This window comes from Salvelinus fontinalis, chromosome 32 (assembly GCF_029448725.1).
Source record: "Salvelinus fontinalis isolate EN_2023a chromosome 32, ASM2944872v1, whole genome shotgun sequence".
Classification (NCBI taxonomy): Eukaryota; Metazoa; Chordata; class Actinopteri; order Salmoniformes; family Salmonidae; genus Salvelinus; species Salvelinus fontinalis.
In genome coordinates, this window is record NC_074696.1 from 45,735,935 (window position 1) to 45,760,458 (window position 24,524).

At 40.6% G+C, this 24,524-nt stretch overlaps 1 protein-coding gene across 2 annotated transcripts in view; it reads left to right on the forward strand.

Moving 5' to 3' along the window:
• Positions 1 to 24,524, forward strand: part of LOC129831471 (zinc finger protein ZFPM2-like) — a 121,456-nt gene that overhangs the window by 45,535 nt on the left and 51,397 nt on the right. For both annotated transcript variants that reach the window (XM_055894878.1, XM_055894879.1), the window contains one exon: positions 14,714 to 14,834. In XM_055894878.1, coding sequence (XP_055750853.1) covers positions 14,714 to 14,834 — 121 coding nt within the window. The remainder of the gene's footprint in view (positions 1 to 14,713; positions 14,835 to 24,524) is intronic.

The window sequence follows — 24,524 nt, forward strand, 5'->3', positions numbered from 1 at the left end:
ATAATGAACTGTTTATGTTCTGGAGATGTGATATGAACAATTTGATAACTACATTTGGATGGGTCCAAATACAGTGCCGTTGGAATGTATTGCGTTGCTGCACAACTATTTTCAGGTCTCTCCAGAGATGTTAGATCAGGTTCAAGTCCTGTCTCTGACTGGGCCAATCAAGGACATTCAGAGACTTGTCCCAAAGCCACTCCTGCTTTGTCTTGGCTGTGTGCTTAGGGTCGTTGTCCTGTTGGATGGTGAACCTTCGCCCAAGTCTGAGGTCCTGAGCGCTCTGGAGCAGGTGTTCATCAAGGATCTCTCTGTACTTTGCTCTGTTCATATTTCCCTCGATCCTGTCTAGTCTCCCAGTCCCTGCCGCTGAAAAACATCCCCACAGCACGATGCTGCCACCACTATGCTTCACCATAGGGATGGTGCCAGGATTCTTCCAGACGTGACGCTTGTCATTCAGGCCAAAGAGTTCAATCTTGGTTTCATCATACCAGAGAATCTTGTTTCGCACGGTCTGAGAGTCTTTAGGTGCCTTTTGGCCAACTCCAAGAGGGCTGTCATGTGGAGTGGCTTCTGTCTGGCCACTTTACCATAAAGGCCTGATTGTTGGAGCGCTGCAGATATGGTTGTCCTTCTCCACAGAGGAACTCTAGAGTTCTGTCAGAGTGACCATCAGGTTCTTGGTCAGCTCCCTTACCAAGGCCGTTCTCCCCCGATTGCTCAGTTTGACCTGGCGGCCAGCTCTAGCAAGAATCTTTGTGGTTCCAAACTTTTTCTCTGACATGCACTGTCAACTGTGGGACCTTATATAGACAGGTGTGTGTCTTTAAAAATCATGTCCAATCAAATCAATTTACCATAGGTGGACTCCAAGTTGTAGAAACATCGCAAGGATGATCAATGGAAACATGATGCACCTGAGCTCTATTTCAAGTCTCATAGCAAATGGGACTGAATACTTATTTACATAAGGTATTTATGGTTTTTACTTTTTAATACATTTGCAAACATTTCTAAAAACCTGTTTTTGCTTTGTCATTCAGGGGATTGTGTGTAGATTGCTGAGAAAAAAAAATGATTTAATCCATTTAGAATAAGGCTGTAACATAACAAAATGTGAAAAATTCAAAGGGTCTGAATACTTTAAGAAGGCACTGCATGTTGCAAAGAACTTCCCAATGACATCAGATATTTCAATATTTTCAGGAACTAGGAGACAATCGTTGTGGCCTCTATCATTCCACCAACTTACTTACGTTTTTTTGATTCCTGTGAAGTTAGAGAATGTTTGCTTGTGTTTGTTTCTGAGAGAGACACAATTGGCAAGCAAGGAATGTGTGTGTGTGTCTTTTTGTGTCTTTTTGTGTGTGCACGCATGTGTACCCACGTGTGCATGTGTGTGTAATCTGCGCCTGTGGCAGGTTCCCCTCTCTGAAGCGCGGTGGTATCGCTAGCCCATTGTTGTCTCTGCTGTCAGAGCAGGGAGAGGCCGATGCAGCCTGTGCTGGCCTGATAAGGAAAAGAGGATTCAGCCTGGCTGGGAAGAGCAGAATCAGTAGGACTTGAGAGGAGAGTGGACTACAGTGGAGCTCTCCGTCTTGCTCTCTCTCTCATATCCCCACTCAGTCACAGTCACGTGGACACATATCTGGAATGTTGGGCTTACATGTCCTGTCCAAGATGTCTTTGAAAGATTCCTTTGATGAAGACATTGGGATGTGCCCCCTGTTTTAACCTGTTGGGGATGGGGGCGCTGTTTAGACTATTTATGCTAATGTGGCTAATTTTTTAAACGGCTTCCCACAAAATCCTTGATCGTACAATATGCATATTATTATTATTATTGGATAGAAAACAGTCTATAGTTTCTATAGGAGTTGAAATTTTGTCTCTAAGTGGAACAGAGCCCATTCTACAGCAATTTCCCTGACATGGAGTCAGATTTGAGAAATGTTGGGCACTTTTCTGAAGTCAGTTAAAAGGGCACTGTCGTTGCTATGACTATACGGACACTTCTTACGTCTTCCCCTGGATGCCTTTACGTGATGACGATTCCAACGGGCTCGATTGCTCGTTCACAGGCCCTACAAATGAAAAAAACCTTTAGCTAGCAAGTCTTTTCTTGCTGCGTAACGCGCGTGGAAGACACCGACCCTCTCCTGTTCCAAGCGTTAGTTTAGCCTGTTATATTTCTCCGGTCATCTTTTCACTCGTTATAGGAGTTACAAACATCACAAAGTAGTTAATTTAAAGCGTTTTATAGCAATTTATATCCGTTTAGTGCGATTTTGGGACATTTATTTTTGCAACGATGTGAAAAGTTGGGCACGCTTTTCAGTTCATCCCGAACGTAGTTGACATTTCCACATGGCAAGAGGACAGCTTTCCACCAAAAGACGATTTCTCCCAAGAAAGGATCCTTTGCCCAAGATACTGATGGAAGAACAGCTCAAGGTAGGACATTTTTATTATGATAAATCGTGTTTGTCGAAACATTTTAGTGGCTTAGGACGCCATGTTTTTTGACGTAGCTTCGCTTGGCGCAAACTGTATTGAAAAGTAAGGATAAATTAAAAAATGTAATAACGCAATTGTATTAAGAATTAAATTGTCTATCAATCCCTGTCCACCCTATATTTTTTAGTCACGTTTATGAGTATTTATGTATAAGAGTAGATCACTGTCTAAGTGGCGCAAGGACAAATTCTGACCAGCCGAGTTACATTTCACATTGTCTAACCATGATTTTGGTGGCTAAATATAAACATTTTCGATCAAACTGTATATGCATGTTGTAATGTGATGTTACAGGAGTGTCATCGGAAGAATTCTGAGAAGGTTAGTGAAAAAATTAATATCTTTTGGCGATGTTGACTTTTATCGCTCACTTTGGCTAGAATCAATGCTGGGCTGCTAATTGCTATGTGCTAAGCTAATATAACGATTTATTGTGTTTTCGCTGTAAGACACTTAGAAAATCTGAAATATTGTCTGTATTCACAGGATCTGTGTCTTTCGATTCGTGTATGCTGTGTATTTTTACGAAATGTTTGATGATTAGTAGTTAGGTAAACACGTTGCTCATTGTAATTATTCTAGTCCATTTGTGATGGTGGGTGCAATTGTAAACTATGCCATATACCTGAAATATGCACTTTTTTCTAACAAAACCTATCCCATACCATAAATATGTTATCAGACTGTCATCTAATGAGTTTTTTTGTTGGTTAGGGGCTATAAATATCTTAGTTTAGCCGAATTGGTGATGGCTACTGGTGTTGGTGGACAAATAAAAGATGGTGGATTATGCTAATGTGTTTTTAGGTAATAGATGTACATCTTTACATATTGTGTCTTCCCTGTAAAACATTTTAAAAATCGGAAATGTTGACTGGATTCATAAGATCTGTGTCTTTCATTAGCTGTATTGGACTTTAATGTGTGAAAGTTAAATATTTTAAAAAAATATTTTTTTTGAATTTCGCGGCACTGGTTTTTCAGTGGGGGGGGGGGTGTGCCGCTAGCGCCACGCTGATCCTAGACAGGTTTTAAAGTCCAACTAATTCTTTGAAATTCATTGAAATTGTTGGATTTTGAATACACATAGTATAACTCTCAAGTTTATACTATTCTAATTCAACATTATCTGACCAGTGAAAATGTGCAATACTGCGTTAGCCATCAAGTTCCAGAGATAGTCAGGGATACTCAATACAAATGTGAACAGCAACAGTCCATCAGCTTTGGAGGTCTATCCTGTGAGGATGATGCTGCAGTAGCCCAAGCTCTTTAGACTCCTCTGTGATAAAGAGATCATGAACGCCTGAACAGTCTCCAATGATCATAGATGCTTTTCTTCTACACTCTCGCCTCCCTTGCTTATCTTACCACCCACTAGACAGGCTGACTTTTCTCCAGGTGAAGTATTTGGTATTTTATTTATTAGGATCCCCATGAGCAGCAGCTACTCTTCCTGGGGTCCACACAAAACATGAAACATTACATAATACAGAACATGAATAGACAAGAACAGAACTACATTAATGGAAAACGTCACACATAGCCTACATATCAGTACATACACACAAAATATCTAGGTCAAATAGGGGATAGGCGTTGTGCTGTGAGGTGTTGCTTTATCTGTTTTTTGAAACCAGGTTAGCTGTTCACTTGAGCAATCTGAGATGGGAGTTCCGTGCAATCATTGCACTATATAATACTGTACATTTCCTTGAATTTTTTCTGGATTTGGGGACTGTGAAAAGACCCCTGGTGGCATGTCATGTGGGTAAAGTGTGTGTGTCAGAGCTGTGTGTATGTTGACTATGCAAACAAGTTGACATTTTCGGCACATTTGTACAAAAAGTAGAAGTAATGCAGTCAGTCTCTCCTCTGCTTTTGGCCAAGAGAGCTTGGCATGCATATTATTAGCCCTCTGATTAGAGTGAAGAGCAAGATGTGCCGCTCGGTTCTGGGCCAGCTGCAGTTTTTCTAGGTCCTTTTTTGCAGAACCTGACCATATGACGGGGCAATAATCAAGATAAGATAAAACTAGTGTCATGATGTTCGTAATAATGGTCGGACCAAGACACAGCGCGATATGAGTTCCACATACTTATTTAAAAAGTGAAACTTGGAACACCAAAAAACAATAAAGAATGAACGAACCGTGACGACAATGCAGTGCTAACAGGCAACTAAACATAAACAATATCCCATAACCCACAGGTGGAAAAAATGCTACTTAAGTATGATCCCCAATTAGAGACAACGATAACCAGCTGCCTCTAATTGGGAATCATACAAATCACCAACATAGAAAATAAACCTAGAACCCCACATAGAAAATATAAACTAGAACAACCCCCCAGTCACGCTCTGACCTACTCTACCATAGAAAATAAAAGTTTTCTATGGTCAGGACGTAACAACTAGAGCCAGCAGGACTTACTTTGTGGAGTGTTGTATTAAAAAAGCAGAGCATCTCTTTATCACGGTGTCACGCCCTGACCTTAGAGATCCTTTAAATTCTCTATTTGGTTAGGTCAGGGTGTGACTAGGGTGGGCAATCTATGTTTTCTATTTCTTTGTTGGCCGGGTATGGTTCCCAATCAGAGGCAACTATCTATTGTTGTCTCTGATTGGGGATCATACTTAGGCAGTTTCTTTCCACCTGTAGTTTGTGGGATCTTGTTATTGGTACTGCGCTGTTTATCCCTACTAGACGTTACGTTTTTTTTAATTTTTTTCGGTGTTCATTTAATAAATTATAATGTACGCCTACCACGCTGCACCTTGGTCCGATCCTTCCATCGACGAACGTAATACACGGTCAGACTTCTACCCATCTTTACCACAATTTAATAAATACTGTATGTTTTGACCATGACAGTTTTACAATCCAAGGTAACACCAAGTAATTCAGTCTCCTCAACTTGCTCAAAAGCCACATGATTTATTATAAGATTCAGCTGAGGTCTAGATCTAGGGAATTATTTGTACCAAATAAAATGCTCTTACTTTTATAGATATTCAGGACTTGTTTTTTACCGCCACCCATTCTAAAACAGACTTCAACTCTTTGTTTTGGGCTGCAGTGATTTCATTAGCTGTGGTTGCTGACGCGTATAGGGTTGAACCATCAGCATACATAGATACACAGGCTTTGTTTAATGCCAGTGGCAGGCCATTAGTAAAAATAGAAAAGAGTAGAGGGACAAGAGAACTGCCCCGTGGTACACCACACTTTACATGTTTAACATTAGAGAAGCTTCCATTAAAGAAAACTCTCTATGTTCTATTAGATAGAAAGCTTATCATAAATGTATTTTCATCATCAGTCATTTGTCAGTGCAGTACATGTTGAGTGCTCTTCTCTATAAGCATGCTGAAAGTATGTTGTTAATTTGTTTGAGCAGATACAATGCTCTTTTTCTGCAAACATATGTTTTGGGGCAGCAAGCTGATTGGTCGGCTGTTAGAACCAGTAAAGGGTGCTTTACCATTCTTGGGTAGTGGAATGACTGACTTCTCTCCAGGTATGAGAAGCTACATTTTTCTACACTCAAATACAAAATACGACAAATAGGAGTGGAAATATTGTTCGCTACAATCCTCAGTAGCTTCATCTAAGTTGACAATACCAGGTGGTTTCTCATTATTGATGGTCAACAAAACTTTTTCCACCTCACCCACACTTACTTTACATAATTTAAATTTAGAATGCTTTTCTTCCATTAGTAGGTTTTTTATGCATGAATATGATGGCTCACAGCTTGTTGGCATTTCCTTCTTTGCCAATGAAATAGCCATTAAAGTAAATGGCAACATCAAAAGGTTTTGTGATAAATGCGCCATCTGATTCAATGAAAAATGGAGTTGAATTGGTCTTTCTGCCAATCATTTCATTCTTCTTATTATTTTTGTTCAGTTTAGTCACATGATTTACAGTAAATTTGCCAATCAGAAGTGCAGCCAGACTTATTCACCACTACTTTTACAGTTTCTGAAATAGGTACATGCTTATCAATAACTGGAAGAAACAATTTCATAAACACATCAAGTGCAGTGTCTGGATGCTCATAATTACACACATCAGACCAACAAATATTTTTTGTATCTTCAACATAAGGAATCAGTACAAAACGTTGTGTATCATCTCTTATATACTATTTTAGGCCCAGCCTTTGGAACTTTGGCTTTTCCAGATATGGCCACTATATTATGATCAGTACATCCAGTGGGTATGGATACTTTATTTGATTTTTATTTTATTTCACCTTTATTTAACCAGGTAGGCAAATTGAGAACATGTTCTCATTTACAATTGCGACCTGGCCAAGATAAAGCAAAGCAGTTCGACACATACAACAACACATAGTTACACATGGAGTAAAACAAACATACAGTCAATAATACCGTGAAAAATATGTCTATATACAATATGAGCAAGTGAGGTGAGATAAGGGAGGTGAAGGCAAATAAAATATATATATAAATAAAAATATAAAAAGGCCATGGTGGCGAAGTAAATACAATATAGCAAGTAAAAAAAAGTAAAAAAAAAAGTAGAGATAGTAGAGATAGAAAAAAGTAGAGATAGAAATAATGGGGTGCAAAGAAGGAAAATAAATAAATAAATAAATACAGTAGGTAAAGAGGTAGTTGTTTGGGCTAAATTATAGATGGGCTATGTACAGGTGCAGTAATCTATGAGCTGCTCTGACAGCTGGTGCTTAAAGCTAGTGAGGGAGATAAGTGTTTCCAGTTTCAGAGATTTTTGTAGTTCGTTCCAGTCATTGGCAGCAGAGAACTGGAAGGAGAGGCGGCCAAAGGAAGAATTGGTTTTGGGGGTGACCAGAGAGATATACCTGCTGGAGCGCGTGCTACAGGTAGGTGCTGCTATGGTGACCAGCGAGCTGAGATAAGGGGGGACTTTACCTAGCAGGGTCTTGTAGATGACCTGGAGCCAGTGGGTTTGACGACGAGTATGAAGCGAGGGCCAGCCAACGAGAGTGTACAGGTCGCAGTGGTGGGTAGTATATGGGGCTTTGGTGACAAAACGGATGGCACTGTGATAGACTGCATCCAATTTATTGAGTAGGGTTTTGGAGGCTATTTTGTAAATGACATCACCAAAGTCGAGGATTGGTAGGATGGTCAGTTTTACAAGGGTATGTTTGGCAGCATGAGTGAAGGATGCTTTGTTGCGGAATAGGAAGCCAATTCTAGATTTAACTTTGGATTGGAGATGTTTGATGTGAGTCTGGAAGGAGAGTTTACAGTCTAACCAGACACCTAGGTATTTGTAGTTGTCCACATATTCTAAGTCAGAGCCGTCCAGAGTAGTGATGTTGGACAGGCGGGCAGGTGCAGACAGCGATCGGTTGAAGAGCATGCATTTAGTTTTACTTGTATTTAAGAGCAAATGGAGGCCACGGAAGGAGAGTTGTATGGCATTGAAGCTCGCCTGGAGGGTTGTTAACACAGTGTCAAAAGAAGGGCCAGAAGTATACAGAATAGTGTCGTCTGCGTAGAGATGGATCAGAGAATCACCAGCAGCAAGAGCGACATCATTGATTTATACAGAGAAGAGAGTCGGTCCAAGAATTGAACCCTGTGGCACCCCCATAGAGACTGCCAGAGGCCCGGACAACAGACCCTCCGATTTGACACACTGAACTCGATCAGAGAAGTAGTTGGTGAACCAGGCGAGGCAATCATTAGAGAAGCCAAGGCTGTCGAGTCTGCCGATGAGGATGTGGTGATTGACAGAGTCAAAAGCCTTGGCCAGGTCAATGAATACGGCTGCACAGTATTGTTTCCTATCGATGGCGGTTAAGATATCGTTTATGACCTTGAGCGTGGCTGAGGTGCACCCATGGCCAGCTCTGAAACCAGATTGCATAGTGGAGAAGGTATGGTGGGATTCGAAATGGTCGGTAATCTGTTTGTTGACTTGGCTTTCGAAGACCTTAGAAAGGCAGGGTAGGATAGATATAGGTCTGTAGCTGTTAGGGTCAAGAGTGTCCCCCCCTTTGAAGAGGGGGATAACCGCAGCTGCTTTCCAATCTTTGGGAATCTCAGACGACACGAAAGAGAGGTTGAAAAGGCTAGTAATAGGGGTGGCAACAATTTCAGCAGATAGTTTTAGAAAGAAAGGGTCCAGATTATCTAGCCCGGCTGATTTGTAAGGGTCCAGATTTTGCAGCTCTTTCAGAACATCAGCTGACTGTATTTGGGAGAAAGAGAAATGGGGAAGGCTTGGGCGAGTAGCAGAGGGGAGGGCAGTGCTGTTGACCGGGGTAGGGGCAGCCAGGTGGAAAGCATGGCCAGCCGTAGAAAAATGCTTATTGAAATTCTCAATTATAGTGGATTTGTCGGTGGTGACAGTGTTTCCTATCTTCAGTGCAGTTGGAAGCTGGGAGGAGGTGTTCTTATTCTCCATGGACTTTACAGTGTCCCAGAACTTTTTTGAATTTGTGTTGCAGGAAGCAAATTTATATACAGCTTTAGAGCAGAGTTCTGCAGCATTGATTCAAATCTGATCAATGTGCCTCCCAAGTGGAGCGTGTGTGTGTGTGTGTGTGGGGTGGGGGGGGGGGGGGGACTTGTCATCATAATGGGTCCCATGTCGTCCAAAAAGTTAAACTTTTGACTCATCTCTCCATCGAACATTCTTCCAAGAGTCTTGATAAAACATCCAGGTGCTTCCAGGTGGTTTTTCGCAAACTTCAGTCAATGAGAACGAGATGGGTTCCATTAAATCTGGCGAAAACCAAACACTGAATTTCACAGTGAGAACCTCATGCCAACGATGCATTGCTACCTAAGGACCTGGATAACTTTCCTCAATAGAAGGAACACTGAATTCTGCTCTGTATCAGAGAATTCTACAAGAGCATGTCAGGCCATGTGTCTGTCAGCTGAAGTGCAGCTGGGTCATGAAGCAAGACAGTGATCCAAAACACAATCAACTCTACATCATCTCTTATATACTATTTTAGGCCCAGCCTTTGGAACTTTGGCTTTTCCAGATATGGCCACTATTTCAATAGAACAGCTTTTCAGAGAATTTCAAAACAACAAACCGAGTTCTCCCTCATTACGCGTTCAGCACGCTTCACCTCTCATAAAATAGAAAGAGAAACATGGAAGACCTGTGCCCTGTTGTCGTGAAGAAAATGGAACCGTGATGCTGTTTCTCTGGATATGTGGTGAGAAGTTAAAACGACGTGAAGTCAGCACAACCTCATTCCAAAACAACAGCCCGGACTGACCATGAGGTGGCAAGCCCCTGCTGATGCTGAGGCCTGATAATTATCCCACACCCCACTCACCTGCCTCACCCCTGCCTCTCATCTCCCCCACCCGGTGCTGTGTCAGGGCCCTAAAACAAAGCCCTGTCAAATTAGAAAAAACAAGTGACTTAGGAGATAAGGAGAAGAAAGTGGCAGCATTACGCAGAAATGCAGATATCAAGACATCGTCCGCTGGGCTATTTCAGGCTTTTATTTTATTAAAGTTTTATTTCACCTTTACATAATCATGTAGGCCAGTTGAGAACAAGTTCTCATTTACAACTGCGACCTGGCCAAGATAAAGCAAAGCAGTGCGACAAAAACAACAACACAGAGTTACACATGGGATAAACAAACATACAGTCAATAACACAATAGAACATCTGTATACAGTGTGTGCAAATGAAGTAAGGAGGTAAGGCAATAAATAGGCCATAGTGGCGAAGTAATTACAATTTAGTAATTAACACGAGTGAGTGATAGATGTGCAGATGAGGATGTGCAAGTAGAAATACTGGTGTGCAAAAGAGCAGAAAAACAAAAACAAATACGGGGATGAGGTAGGTAGTTTGATGGGCTATTTACAGATGGGCTGTGTACTGTACAGCTGCAGCGATCGGTAAGCTGCTCTGACAGCTGATGCTTAAAGTTAGCGAGGGAGATAAGTCTCCAGCTTCAGTGATTTTTGCAATTCGTTCCAGTCATTTGCAGCAGAGAACTGGAAGGAAAGGCGTCCATAGGAGGTGTTGGCTTTGGGGATGACCATTGAAATATACCTGCTGGAGCGCGTGCTACGGGTGGGTGTTGCTATGGTGACCAGTGAGCTGAGATAAGGCGGAGCTTTACCTAGCAAAGACTTATAGATGACCTGGAGCCAATGGGTGTGGCGACGAATATGTAGCGATGACCAGCCAACGAGAGCATACAGGTCGCAGTGGTGGGTAGTATATGGGGCTTTGGTGACAAAACGGATGGCACTGTGATAGACTGCATCCAATTTGCTGAGTAGAGTGTTGGAAGATATTTTGTAAATGACATTGCCAAAGTCAAGAATTGGTAGGATGGTCAGTTTTACGAGGGTATGTTTGGCAACATGAGTGAAGGATGCTTTGTTGCGAAATAGGAAGCCAATTCTAGCTTTAATTTCAGATTTGAGATGCTTAGTATGAGTTTGGAAGGAGATTTTACAGTCTAGCCAGACACCTAGGTATTTATAGTTGTCCACATATTCTAAGTCAGATCTGTCCAGAGTAGTGATGCTAGTCGGGCGGGCAGGTGCGGGCAGGTGCGGGCAGCGATCGGTTGAAGAGCATGCATTTAGTTTTACTAGCATTTAAGAGCAGTTGGAGGCCATGGAAGGAGTGTTGTATGGCATTGAAGCTCGTTTGGAGGTTTGTTAACACAGTTTCCAAAGAAGGACCAGATGTGTACAGAATGGTGTCGTCTGCGTAAAGGTGGATCAAATAATCACCCGCAGCGAGAGCGACATCATTGATATATACAGAGAAAAGAGTCAGCCTGAGAATTGAACCCTGTGGCACCCCCCTAGAGAATGCTAGAGGTCCGGACAACAGGCCCTCCGATTTGACACACTGAACTCTATCTGAGAAGTAGTTAGTGAACCAGGCGAGGCAGTCATTAGAGAAACCAAGGCTGATAAGATTGTGGTGACTGACAGAGTCGAAAGCCTTGGCCAGGTCGATGAAGACGGCTGCACAGTACTGTCTTTTATCGATGGCGGTTATGTTATCATTTAGGACCTTGAGCGTGGCTGAGGTGCACCCGTGACCAGACTAATTAAAGACTAACTGCTATGATGAATGTTTGTTTTTTTTGAGAATAAATGTAGAGAGCTCTTTCGTTCATGGTTGAATATAGCCAAATCTTATGTTAAAATAATTGCTAAAAAGAATCCTTTTGGGACACTTTAATTCATAGGATTTTGTGTATGGCTATTATCGATATGATAGATCTTGCTCATCTAAAGTGGACGGCTATCTGCAGATTCATGTCATCAACTAATGACATGCAAATGTATGCATCAGCTGGTGGTGTGTCACAGTCAGTTACAATGGCTCAGAAGGAGACATTACTCCTTCAAGAAGAAGGAAGAAGGGGTCTGTTCCCATAAAGCCCAGATCCAACCGATTTTAAAGCTGGAATACATACAGCACAATTAGACACTTAAACCTACAGTCTGGGTTCTGGGAATGTGTTTAATGATCATTTAAATTCTTGATATATACAGTTTTGTAATTTTTCGAATCCCAGCTTTAAAATCGGTTGGATCTGGGCTTTATGGGGACAGACCCCTTCTTCCTTCTTCTTGAAGCAGTAATTGATGGTGTACCAGCCTATTGTTGAACATGAGGTAGAGAGAGAGCAGCTCACAGAGATACATTGGAACTGATATCCTGACCTGACCCAATCACTGTGATCCTAATTTAGTGGTTGAAAGTTCACATTAGTTTGAACAACAGTCAGCCAAAGTCCAGAAAAACAAAAAATCTATGAGGTGTATATTATAATGTGAGTCAACTGGTTATATAGATTTTCATTTAACAGTGAGGTTCCTAAAACCATGGCAAAGACTGCATCTGAAATTGCACCCTCTTCCATAGAGATACATTAAAATGTTGTTGATTTTTAATTGCATACATTATTACATATACACATTCACCATTCCCTTATCAAAAGATGTGTACTATTGTAATGGGTGCGTGCTGGTGGCAGGGAAGTCAGGCTCAGGAGCGTGAACTTGGTATAAATGGAGCAGTTTAATAAATGCTGAAAAAAACTCAGAACCAAATATATACAAATAATAAATAAGGGTACAAAACCCGTATCACACCAAACACAAGACTTGCACTAACATACAACAAACAATCACAGACAAAGACATGAGGGGAAACAGAGGGTTAAATACACAACATGTAATGATGGGATTGAAACCAGGTGTGATGTAAGACAAGACAAAATCAATGGAAAATATAAAATGGATCAGTGATGGCTAGAAGGACGGTGACGTCGACTGCCGAACATCGCCAGAACAAGGAGAGGGACCAACTTCGGCGGAAGTCGTGACAACTATATAGGAAATAGACCATTTCGGATACACTCAGTCTCTACGGTAAGTAAGATTGGATATACAGTAGATCAAATCAAATCCAACTTTATTTGTCACATGCGCCGAATACAACAAGTGTAGACCTTACCGTAAAGTGCTTACTTACAAGCCCTTATCCAACAGTGCAGTTCAAGAAGAGTTAAGAAAATATTTACCAACTAAACTAAAGCAAAAAATTATAAAAAGTAACACAATAACATAACAATAACAAGGCTATATACAGGGGGCACCTGTTCTGTTGGTGCATTGAAAACCGCAACAGCTCTATATTATCCGTGTCGTCATTCAGCCACGACTCGGTGAAACATAAGATATTACAGTTCTTAATGTCCCGTTGGTAATTGTAGGTCATGAATTGTATTTTCCAATGATTGCATGTTAGCAAGTAGAATTGATGGCAGTGGTAGTTTACTCGCTCGCCTACGGATTCTCAAAAGGCAGCCCAATCTACGTCTTCTTTTCCTCTGTCTTTTCTTCACGCAAATTACGGGGATCTGGGCCTATTCCCGGGAGAGCAATATATCTTTCTCGTCAGACTCGTTAAAGGAAAAAGCTTCTTCCAGTTTGTGGTGAGTGATCCCAGTTCTGATGTCCAAAAGTTATTTTCGATCATAAGAGATGGTGGCAGCAACATTATGTACAAAATAAGTAAAAAAATTGGTTACAAACAATGCAAAGAAATTAACAAATAACACAATCGGTTACGGGCATGTAAAACGTCAGCCATCCTCAGCCTAGTATTGCTTTGCGTTGGACTTGCAACCGAAAGGTTGCAAGATCGAATCCCTGAGATGACAAGGTAAAAATCTGTCGTTCTGCCCCTGAACAAGGCTGGTAACCCACTGTTCCTAGGCGGTCATTGAAAATAAGAATTTGTTCTTAACTGACTTGCCTAGTTAAATAAAGGTAAAATACAATTTTAAAATTGCTGTTGAGCTCAGTGGAGAGGGTTAGGAACACTTATATTTAGTCAGAGAATAATGTGTCAAGCAGTGGTATTCTGTCTCTCTGTCTCTCAGAAAGCATATTAAACCACTTTTTATGAGAAATTACATATCATACCTGAACTAGGCAGGAAGTGAAATATAGTCCAAGATCATCATTTACCCCTGCATTGTGATGTGTAGCCCTTTGTCATTCTTTTGAAATGCACAACAATTCTTTAGATTCTTTCCCATCCACGCCAGTCTTTCAGGAAGCTGTGGTGATCGCAACGATAGTACAATGTGTCTAAAGATCATGTCTAAAGCAGCACACACACGATAACGTACGTATTATACACACACATAGACATGGATTTAGTACTGTAGATATGTGGAAGTGGTGGAGTAGGGGCCTGAGGGCACACAGTGTGTTGTGAAATCTGTGAATGTATTGTAATGTTTTGAAAACTGTATTAACTGCCTTAATTTTGCTGGACCTCAGGAAGAGTAGCTGCTGCCTTGGCAGCAGAAAACGGGGATCCATAATAAATACAAATACAAATTCTCCTTAGGACTCCTGAAGCCCCCTGAAGTGCAAGATCAGAAGAGCCCGTAACAATTATCACTTTGTTCATAGAGATGGATGGATGGAGGATCGATTTGAGTGGCGGCCTCGGCCTGGCCTGTGCCCCATAACACACACTCTCCTTCAATCTCACTCTCAGGTCAACTGTGAAAAAGGCTATGAAAACTCACTTTACATAAGAGTGACAGGCCTGATTGATGAATGAGTGTGAGTGATCACAGATTGTTAGACAGCAAAATACTAATGTACCACCACCGTCTTTCCTGTCCTACAGAGCGCTCTGTCTCCAAAGCAGCCTGTTCCTGTGGTTCTGACTGGCGGTCCCAGGTGGCTTCAGGATGTCACCTGGCTGGCAGCAGAAGATGGCAAGAGCAATTGTGTTGTGTACAGCATAGGTACGTACCCTATTTGTCCTTTCACTAACACTGTATTATTGGGAACAAGTCCCCCTCGTAAAGGTGTCTATTGACCTGAAGGGAACTTACTGCTTTAGTATATGCTAGAATGGAAAATCTTGTCTTTAAAACCAACTGTAGCAATCAAATCCCCTGGAGACTGAGGGAGCAGGGATGTGTCTTTGTAATTTTTTTTTTAGCGATTTCTCTATAGGCTAGTACCTGAGAGCTATTATCCCTCCCTTGGTTGGGGTTTGTTTGTTAGTGTTGAGCCACTTTGAGTTGTTTTATTCAGCTGTACAATTTGTCACGAGATTTTCAATCCCAATGATGATAACAATCACTATAGCTTTGACCAATTCCCCCTAGGTTGTAAAACTAGGGTTAATAAGAATTAGGCAAAGTCCCAGATTTCTGCACGAGAACGTTCTAAAGTCAACCGAAATGTGAACAGTCTTTATAACCCCCTCTATGCGCATACACACACACGCACGCACATACAGTTTTATCACTTTTCTAACGGCAGATTCTCGCCGTTCTCTCCTTTCCTCTCTAGGACAGAGAGGCCTTGGAATGACCCTCCTGTTGTCAGCTTTTTCAGAGTTATCATGTGTAGTCTTCCGGCCTCTGTTTTCTCAACCATACATTTCTCCCTCTTAAACCTCTCTGCGATATGTGGGACGCAAATTCAAACAACAGAAATCTCATAATTAAAATTCCTCAAACAAACAAGTATTATACACCATTTTAAAGATAAACCTCTTGTTAATCCAGCCACAGTTTCAGATTTCAAAAAAGTTTTAAGTTGAAAGCACACCATGCAGTATGTTAGTTCAGCGCCTAGCCACAGAAAACTATACAGCCATTTTCCAACCAAGGAGAGTTGTCACAAAAAGCAGAAATTAAGTTAAAATGAATCACTAACCTTCGATGATCTTCATCTGATGGCACTCCCAGGTCTCCATGTTAGACAATAAATGTTTGTTTTGTTCGGTAAAATTCATATTTATATCCAAAAATCTGAGTTTAGGCGGGACGCTACTGTCTCACTTGGCCAAAAACCAGAGAAAATGTAGCGCGCCAAATTCTAATTAATTACTATAAAAATCAAACTTTCATTAAATCATAACATGAAAGATTCCGAATTAAAGCTACACGTGTTGTGAATCCAGCCAACATGTCAGAATTCAAATAGGCTTTTCGGCGAAAGCATACGACACTATTATCTGAGCATAGCACCATAGTAAACAAAAGAGAGAAAACATTTCAACCCTGCAGGCGCGACACAAAACGCAGAAACAAAAATATAATTAATGCCTTACCTTTGACGAGCTTCTGTTGTTGGCACTCCAATATGTCCCATAAACATCACAAATGGTCCTTTTGTTTGATTAATTCTGTCAATATATATCCAAAATGTCCATTTATTTGGCGCGTTCGATCCAGAAAAACACCGGTTCCAACTTGCGCAACGTCACGGCAAAATATCTCAAAAGTTACCGGTAAACTTTGCCAAAACATTTCAAACTACTTTTGTAATACAACTTTTGTTATTTTTTAAAGTAAATAATCGATAAAATTGAAGACGGATGATGTGTTCAATACAGGAAGAAAACAAACTCAAGCATGCTTTCTGGTCTTGCGCCTCTATCAAACAGTACACATGAAGTGACACTTTTTCAAGATGGCCGTACTTCTTCATTACGCAAAGGAATTACCTCAACCAATTTCTAAAGACTGGTGACATCCAGTGGAAGCGGTAGGAACTGCAAGCAAGTCCCTTAGAAATCTGGATTCCCAATGAAACCTCATTGAAAACAGGGTGACCTCAAAAAGAAAAATCTGAATGGTTTGTCCTCTGGGTTTCGCCTGCTACATAAGTTCTGTTATACTCACAGACATGATTCAAACAGTTTTAGAACCTTCAGAGTGTTTTCTATCCAAATCTACTAATAATATGTATATCTTATCTTCTGGGGATGAGTAGCTGGCAGTTTAATTTGGGCATGCTTTTCATCCAAAATTCCAAATGCTGCCCCCTACCCTAGAGAAGTTAATCGGGGTTTAGCTGTTGCACAGGCATAGCACTTAGATATAGACCTTGCTGTATATTGGATCCACTCCATCCACAAATTGGTATCCACAAACCCTGTTTCTACCTCTATAACTTCTTTGAGATCTTTAGTTTGAACTATCCGCACCGGTCCTTGACTCTGGATGACTCCGCGGGTGACGTCCGTTTTATCAGAGGTATTGCTTGTATTCTGGATGGCTGTAGAACTATCACCAGCCCTAACCTCTACTACCCAGAATGGTACCTTAGCGTCGACACTGGTCTGGTCAAAGCCAAAATACCATAACCCGAGATCCTCTTTCTTCACGCTTTTAATGGTAATTCGTACCTTTATGCAATACTTCCCTCGCTCCGGATTGCAGTCAAAAACCCTCACCTTTACTATACTCCATCTGTTTTTATATTGGGAGTGTGGATTTACATAGTCTTCCCTCTCTGTGTGAGCCATGACCTGATTCCATGAGTTACACGGGGATCTACACATATATCTTCTCCATGAAGTCAGAGTCCTCAACTGCCAGGAGGTTAGGGACCCTATTTGGTCTACATAGAACTCAATTGAGACATCCTTCCCCAACTCTACTCTCACTTCCTTTTTATCCAGATTAAGTGACCTCTGGTATCTTGGTAATGCTAAATCCTCTTCTTCCACATTATGGGTCAAGTTACCACTTTCTGCCTTCTCGAGTGGTTCATTATGTATTAGGAATATGGTTCCCACAATTAGACAGCTCAGACCGATCAGTACTCCTGTAAAGCCTTGACTAGAATACAGTATATACATGGGTAAAACAGTATGCAAACATTAAAGTGAGACCAGTTTACAGGGTTGAGTATCGAGTGGTAGGCAGCTAGTAACAGTGTCTAAAGTTCAGGGCAGGGTTCCGGCTGGAGGCCAGCGAGTGGTGACTATTTAACAGTCTGATGGCCTGCAGATAGAAGCTGTTTTTCAGTCTCGGTCCCAGCTTTGATGCACCTGTACTGTCTTCGCCTTCTAGATGGTAGCGGGATGAACAGGCCGTGGCTCGAGTGGCTGAGGTCCTTGATGATCTTCTTGGCCGTCCTGTGACACCAGCTGCTGTAGATGTCCTGGAGGGCAGGCAGTATGGTGATACATTGGGCTGACCGCACCACCATCTAACAGTCACCTCAGGGTGCCTCACATAATTGAATGCATGGTATGGTATGTCAGAGGAAAATAACGAAATGGATGAGATTATTCAACTCTGCTGGATGTTTTCGGGAGGTCAAGTCAAATCAAATCAAATCAAATTTTATTTGTCACATACACATGTCGGAACTAGAAGCACAAGCATTTCGCTACACTTTTCGGGAAGACTGATGGCGCAAAGCATGGTCTGATAAACGCTGGACGAGACAACAAAACTTAAGTCCCTATCGTACCCTAGTCCCTGATGCCCATAGACGGTTGTTAGGACTAGTTTAGATTGTTCATTAGATTGTAGCTAGGCCCCAGTTGTTGCACTTAGATGTATCATCTCTCTCTCCCATCTCCCCCCTCATTCCCCTTCTCTCTGACGGATATGTAACAGCCTTATGGAAGTTGGTTGCTCTGAGGGAACGTAATGGAAATATGCAGTCGGGACGCAGCAGGGTTACACTGGGGCCAATGGCAGAAAAATGTCTGCTGTTACAATGGAAAGAAAGAAATTGGTAATGGCTTATCAGTACAGTTCCTGTTTTGGACGATGGCAGGCTGTAGTAGCTTCTAGCTGTATTACATATGGAGGCTGTGCTTTACAGTGGTGCAGGTATACATCAATATGGTACAATATGGTACAGCTATGTGTTTTTGTTTAACTTCTTTTTTTTATAACGTGCCCAACGTAAACGGACATTTTCTCTGGCCCAGATCGTAGAATATGCATATAATTTACAGATCAGGATAGAAAACACTCCAAAGTTTCCAAAACTGTCAAAATATTGTCTGTGAGTATAACAATACTTATTCTGTAAGCGAAAACCTGAGAAAATGTAACCCGGAAGTGATATTTTTTTTAAAACAATCTGTGTTCCCTGGCCCGTCTAACCTGCATTTAAAGGGGTATCAACCAGATTGTCACGATCGTGTTGACGTGAATGAGAGGACCAAGGCGCAACATGATATGAATACATCTTCTTTAACCTGTCTAGGATCAGCGTGGCGCTAGCGGCACCCCCCCCCCCCCCCACTGAAAAACCAGTGCCGCGAAATTCAAAAAAAATATTTTTTTTAAATATTTAACTTTCACACATTAAAGTCCAATACAGCTAATGAAAGACACAGATCTTATGAATCCAGTCAACATTTCCGATTTTTAAAATGTTTTACAGGGAAGACACAATATGTAAAGATGTACATCTATTACCTAAAAACACATTAGCATAATCCACCATCTTTTATTTGTCCACCAACACCAGTAGCCATCACCAATTCGGCTAAACTAAGATATTTATAGCCCCTAACCAACAAAAAAACTCATTAGATGACAGTCTGATAACATATTTATGGTATGGGATAGGTTTTGTTAGAAAAAAGTGCATATTTCAGGTATATGGCATAGTTTACAATTGCACCCACCATCACAAATGGACTAGAATAATTACAATGAGCAACGTGTTTACCTAACTACTAATCATCAAACATTTCGTAAAAATACACAGCATACACGAATCGAAAGACACAGATCCTGTGAATACAGACAATATTTCAGATTTTCTAAGTGTCTTACAGCGAAAACACAATAAATCGTTATATTAGCTTAGCACATAGCAATTAGCAGCCCAGCATTGATTCTAGCCAAAGTGAGCGATAAAAGTCAACATCGCCAAAAGATATTAATTTTTTCACTAACCTTCTCAGAATTCTTCCGATGACACTCCTGTAACATCACATTACAACATGCATATACAGTTTGATCGAAAATGTTTATATTTAGCCACCAAAATCATGGTTAGACAATGTGAAATGTAGACAAGCTGGTAAAGAAAACGTCCTTGCGCCACTTAGACAGTGATCTACTCTTATACATAAATACTCATAAACGTGACTAAAAAATATAGGGTGGACAGGGATTGATAGACAATTTAATTCTTAATACAATTGCGTTATTACATTTTTTTATTTATCCTTACTTTTCAATACAGTTTGCGCCAAGCGAAGCTACGTCAAAAAACATGGCGTCCTAAGCCACTAAAATGTTTCGACAGAAACACGATTTATCATAATAAAAATGTCCTACCTTGAGCTGTTCTTCCATCAGTATCTTGGGCAAAGGATCCTTTCTTGGGAGAAATCGTCTTTTGGTGGAAAGCTGTCCTCTTGCCATGTGGAAATGTCAACTACGTTCGGGATGAACTGAAAAGCGTGCCCAACTTTTCACATCGTTGCAAAAATAAATGTCCCAAAATCGCACTAAACGGATATAAATTGCTATAAAACGCTTTAAATTAACTACTTTGTGATGTTTGTAACTCCTATAACGAGTGAAAAGATGACCGGAGAAATATAACAGGCTAAACTAACGCTTGGAACAGGAGAGGGTCGGTGTCTTCCACGCGCGTTACGCAGCAAGAAAAGACTTGCTAGCTAAAGGTTTTTTTCATTTGTAGGGCCTGTGAACGAGCAATCGAGCCCGTTGGAATCGTCATCACGTAAAGGCATCCAGGGGAAGACGTAAGAAGTGTCCGTATAGTCATAGCAACAACAGAGCCCTTTTAAATGACTTCAGAAAAGTGGCCAACGTTTCTCAAATCTGACTCCATGTCAGGGAAATTGCTGTAGAATGGGCTCTGTTCCACTTAGAGACAAAATTTCAACTCCTATAGAAACTATAGACTGTTTTCTATCCAATAATAATAATAATATGCATATTGTACGATCAAGGATTTTGTGGGAAGCCGTTTAAAAAATTAGCCACATTAGCATAAATAGTCTAAACAGCGCCCCCATCCCCAACAGGTTAATTACAACGACGAAGATGAACACGAAACACTTAAACCACACTAACAAAAACAACAAACGATCGTGAAACTTCAAACGTAAGTGCACACACAAACTACTTACGTCGACATATACATATACAATGACCCACAAACAGCTAAAGCCTATGGCAGCCTTAAATATGGCTCCCAATTAGAGACAACCGAAATCAGCTGTCTCTAATTGAGAACCCATTCTGGCCACCATAGACTTTCCTAGACAACTACACCCAACATAGACACAGCTAGACACATACACTCAACACAAAACCCTAAACTACAACCAACACCCCCTCTACCATATAATACCCCAAAATACACACATACCCCATGTCACACCCTGACCTAACTAAAATAATAAATAAAACAAATAATACTAAGGCCAGGGCGTGACACAGATTCCTTTTCCAATGGCTTCCTCAGGCTGTAACCAGGCTTTAGACATAGTTTCAGGCTTTTATTTAGAAAAATTAGCAAGTTTTTTTAAAGTAGTCAGGTGTCCTCCGAATATTTCCTGCGTGCGAGAGAGGGGCACCCCATTTTACTTTTGTCTCTTAATAAATAGGTTATGGTCCGGGTGAAATATTATCGACTATGTTAGTTAAAAACAACCTGAGGATTGATTATAAAAAAACATTTGGCATGTTTCTACGACCATTAACCTCTCTGGGATCGCGGGACGCTTGCGTCCCAACAGCCTGTTAAAATGTAGAGCGCCAGATTCAAAACAAAATCTATAAAATCAAACTTTATTAAATTACACATTTAAGATACCAAATTAAAGCTACACTCGTTGTGAATCCAGCCAACTTGTCAGATTTCAAAAACGCTTTTCGGCGAAAGCATAAGATGCTATAATCTGATGATAGTACAAAGGCTACACTCTCTTTGTTGACAATTTCAACCATGCCGGCGCTACTCAAAACGCAGAAATAAAATATAAACATGCATTACCTTTGACGAGATTCTTTTGTTGGCACTCCAATATGTCCCATAAACATCACAAAACAGCGTTCAAAATCACGACAAAATATCTAAAAAATTACCTCTAAACTTTGCCAAAACATTTCAAAGTACTTTTGTAATACAACTTAAGGTATTTGTAAACGTTAATAATCGATCAAATTGAAGACGGGTCAATCTGTTTTCAATACAGGATATCAACAAACTCACGGTACTTTTCAAGTCTTGCTCAACTCTCAAACATAAATACAAGACGTCACTCCACTTCCGGGTCAATATCTTTCTCAGTTCTCTAATGAAAAACCTTAACCTTTTCCATACAATGGCGACATCCAGTGGAAGCAGTAGAAACTGCGTGGATAGTGATTAGAATTCTGGTTTGCCCATGATAACTCATTGAACATACAGGAACTTAACAATAAAAAAGTTAGTCCTCAGGGTTTTGACTGCTATATAAGTTCTGTTATACTTACAGATATGATTCAAACAGTTTTAGAAACTTCAGAGTGTTTTCTATCCAAATCTACTAATAATATGCATATCTTATATTCTGGGGATGAGTAGCACGAAGTTGAAATTGGGCACGCTATTTTTCCCTAAGTGAAAACTCTGCACCCTATCATCAAGAAGTTTTAAGGATACTTTTTGGAATTTGTCGAACATAACACGGCTTTGCTTTTCTCAACAAAATGCGCAACCCAAATCACGTTTTTTTTTGTGATAAAAGTAATATTTATCGAACAAAAATAACATTTGTTGTGTAACTGGGAGTCTCGTGAGTGGAAACATCCGAAGATTATCAAAGGTAAGCGATTAATTGTATTGCTTTTCTGACTTCTTGACCATGCTAATTTGGGGCTAGCTGTTGTAGCATTGAAAGCTACACTCACAAAAGCTTAGATTTCTTTCGCTGTAAAATATATTTTCAATAGGTGGATTAACAACAAGCTCAGCTGTGTTTTGGTATATTTCACTTGTGATTGCATGATTATAAATATTTTTAGTAATATTTATGCATTTGGCGCCCTGCAGTTCAGCGGTTGCTTAGGGAATCGAACTGCGTTGTCAGATTTCAAAAAGGCTTTATGGCAAAAGCATAGCACTTGATTGTCTGAGGACAGCGCCTAACATTAGCATATTTTCCAAACCAGACAGGCGTCACAGAATAACAAATAGCGATAAAATAAATCACCCACTTTTGAAGATCTTTCTCTATTTGCAATCCCAAGGGTCCCAGCTACACAATGAATTCTCGTTTTGTTCGATAAAGACCTTCTTTATATCCCAAAAATGCTGTTTAGTCGACGCCATTGAATTCAATAATCAAGTTCACACAAAGGATTCCAAATAGTGACCAGCAAAGTTCGTCCAAACGAGTCAAACAGTGTGTTTTATTAATCCTCAGGTTGTCTAATATCTTAATAAACAATAATATTTCAGACGGAGATGACTATGTTCAATAGCAAAGATTAGAACGAAGAGCGCACCCACGTTCACGCGCGCAAAAAGACTACTTTTGCCCTGGCTCTCAACTTGAAACGACTACAAATACTTCTTCATTTAAAAAAAAAAAAAAAAAAAACTTGTATAAAGACTATTGACATCTACTGGAAGCCATAGGAACTGCCATCTGGTAGGCGGAAATTAGATCTTTCAGTAGCATTGCATTGGAAGTCAATCTGAGTTTTTCCCTCTGGTTTTGGCCTGCTATATCAGTTCTGTTATACTCACAGACATTATTTTAACAGTTTTAGAAACTTCAGAGTGTTTTCTATTATATGCATATCCTAGCTTCTGGGCCTGAGTAACAGGCAGTTTACTTTGGGGATGTCAGACAGGCGGAAATTCAGGAAACTAGCCCCACAGAGAGGTTAATATTGAATTTCGGGTTGTGGTAGAAGTGGGTCTAAATAGTGGGTGTAGTAGTGGTTCTATATTGTGCACAAATAGAGATAATACATTATGGTGGAGCTGTGTTTTGCCGTCGAACGTCTAATTGGATATTGGACGTCGTAGAAGTTTGATATTGATGTTGTGTTATCACACTCCCACACTTTGATGAGAAAGTGAGAAGTAGCAGCACCAGAGATCCTGGCAGATGGTGTGAAACATAACAGCCCCAGAGATACTGGCAGAGGGATTGAAAAGTAACAGGCCCAACAGGAATCCTCCTGGCACATGTATCAGAGATGGGCAACCATTCTGGATGGATGGAGGGAAGAAGGGAGGGAGAAAAGGATGAAAGGCTTCTGACAGGACAGGACAAATGATCCTTTAAGGTTTTCAGGAAACATTCTTTCCTTTTTTAACCTGTTAGTGAGTAGGGGGCGCTATTTTCACTTTGGGAAAAAATCGTGCCCAAATTAAACGGCCTCGTACTCTATTCTAGATCATAAAATATGCATATTATTATTACTATTGGATAGAAAACACTCTGAAGTTTCTAAAACTGTTTGAATTATATCTGTGAGTAAAACAGAACTCATTTGGCAGCAAACTTCCATACAGGAAGTGAAAAATCTGAAAACGAGGGTCTGTGTCAAGGCCTGCCTATTCAACTGGCTTTTATTTATGGATCTGTATGCACTTCATACACCTTCCACTAGATGTCAACAGGCAGTGGAAGGTTGAATGGGGTGTCTAGCTTGATCTGAGGCCGAATAAGAGCTTTT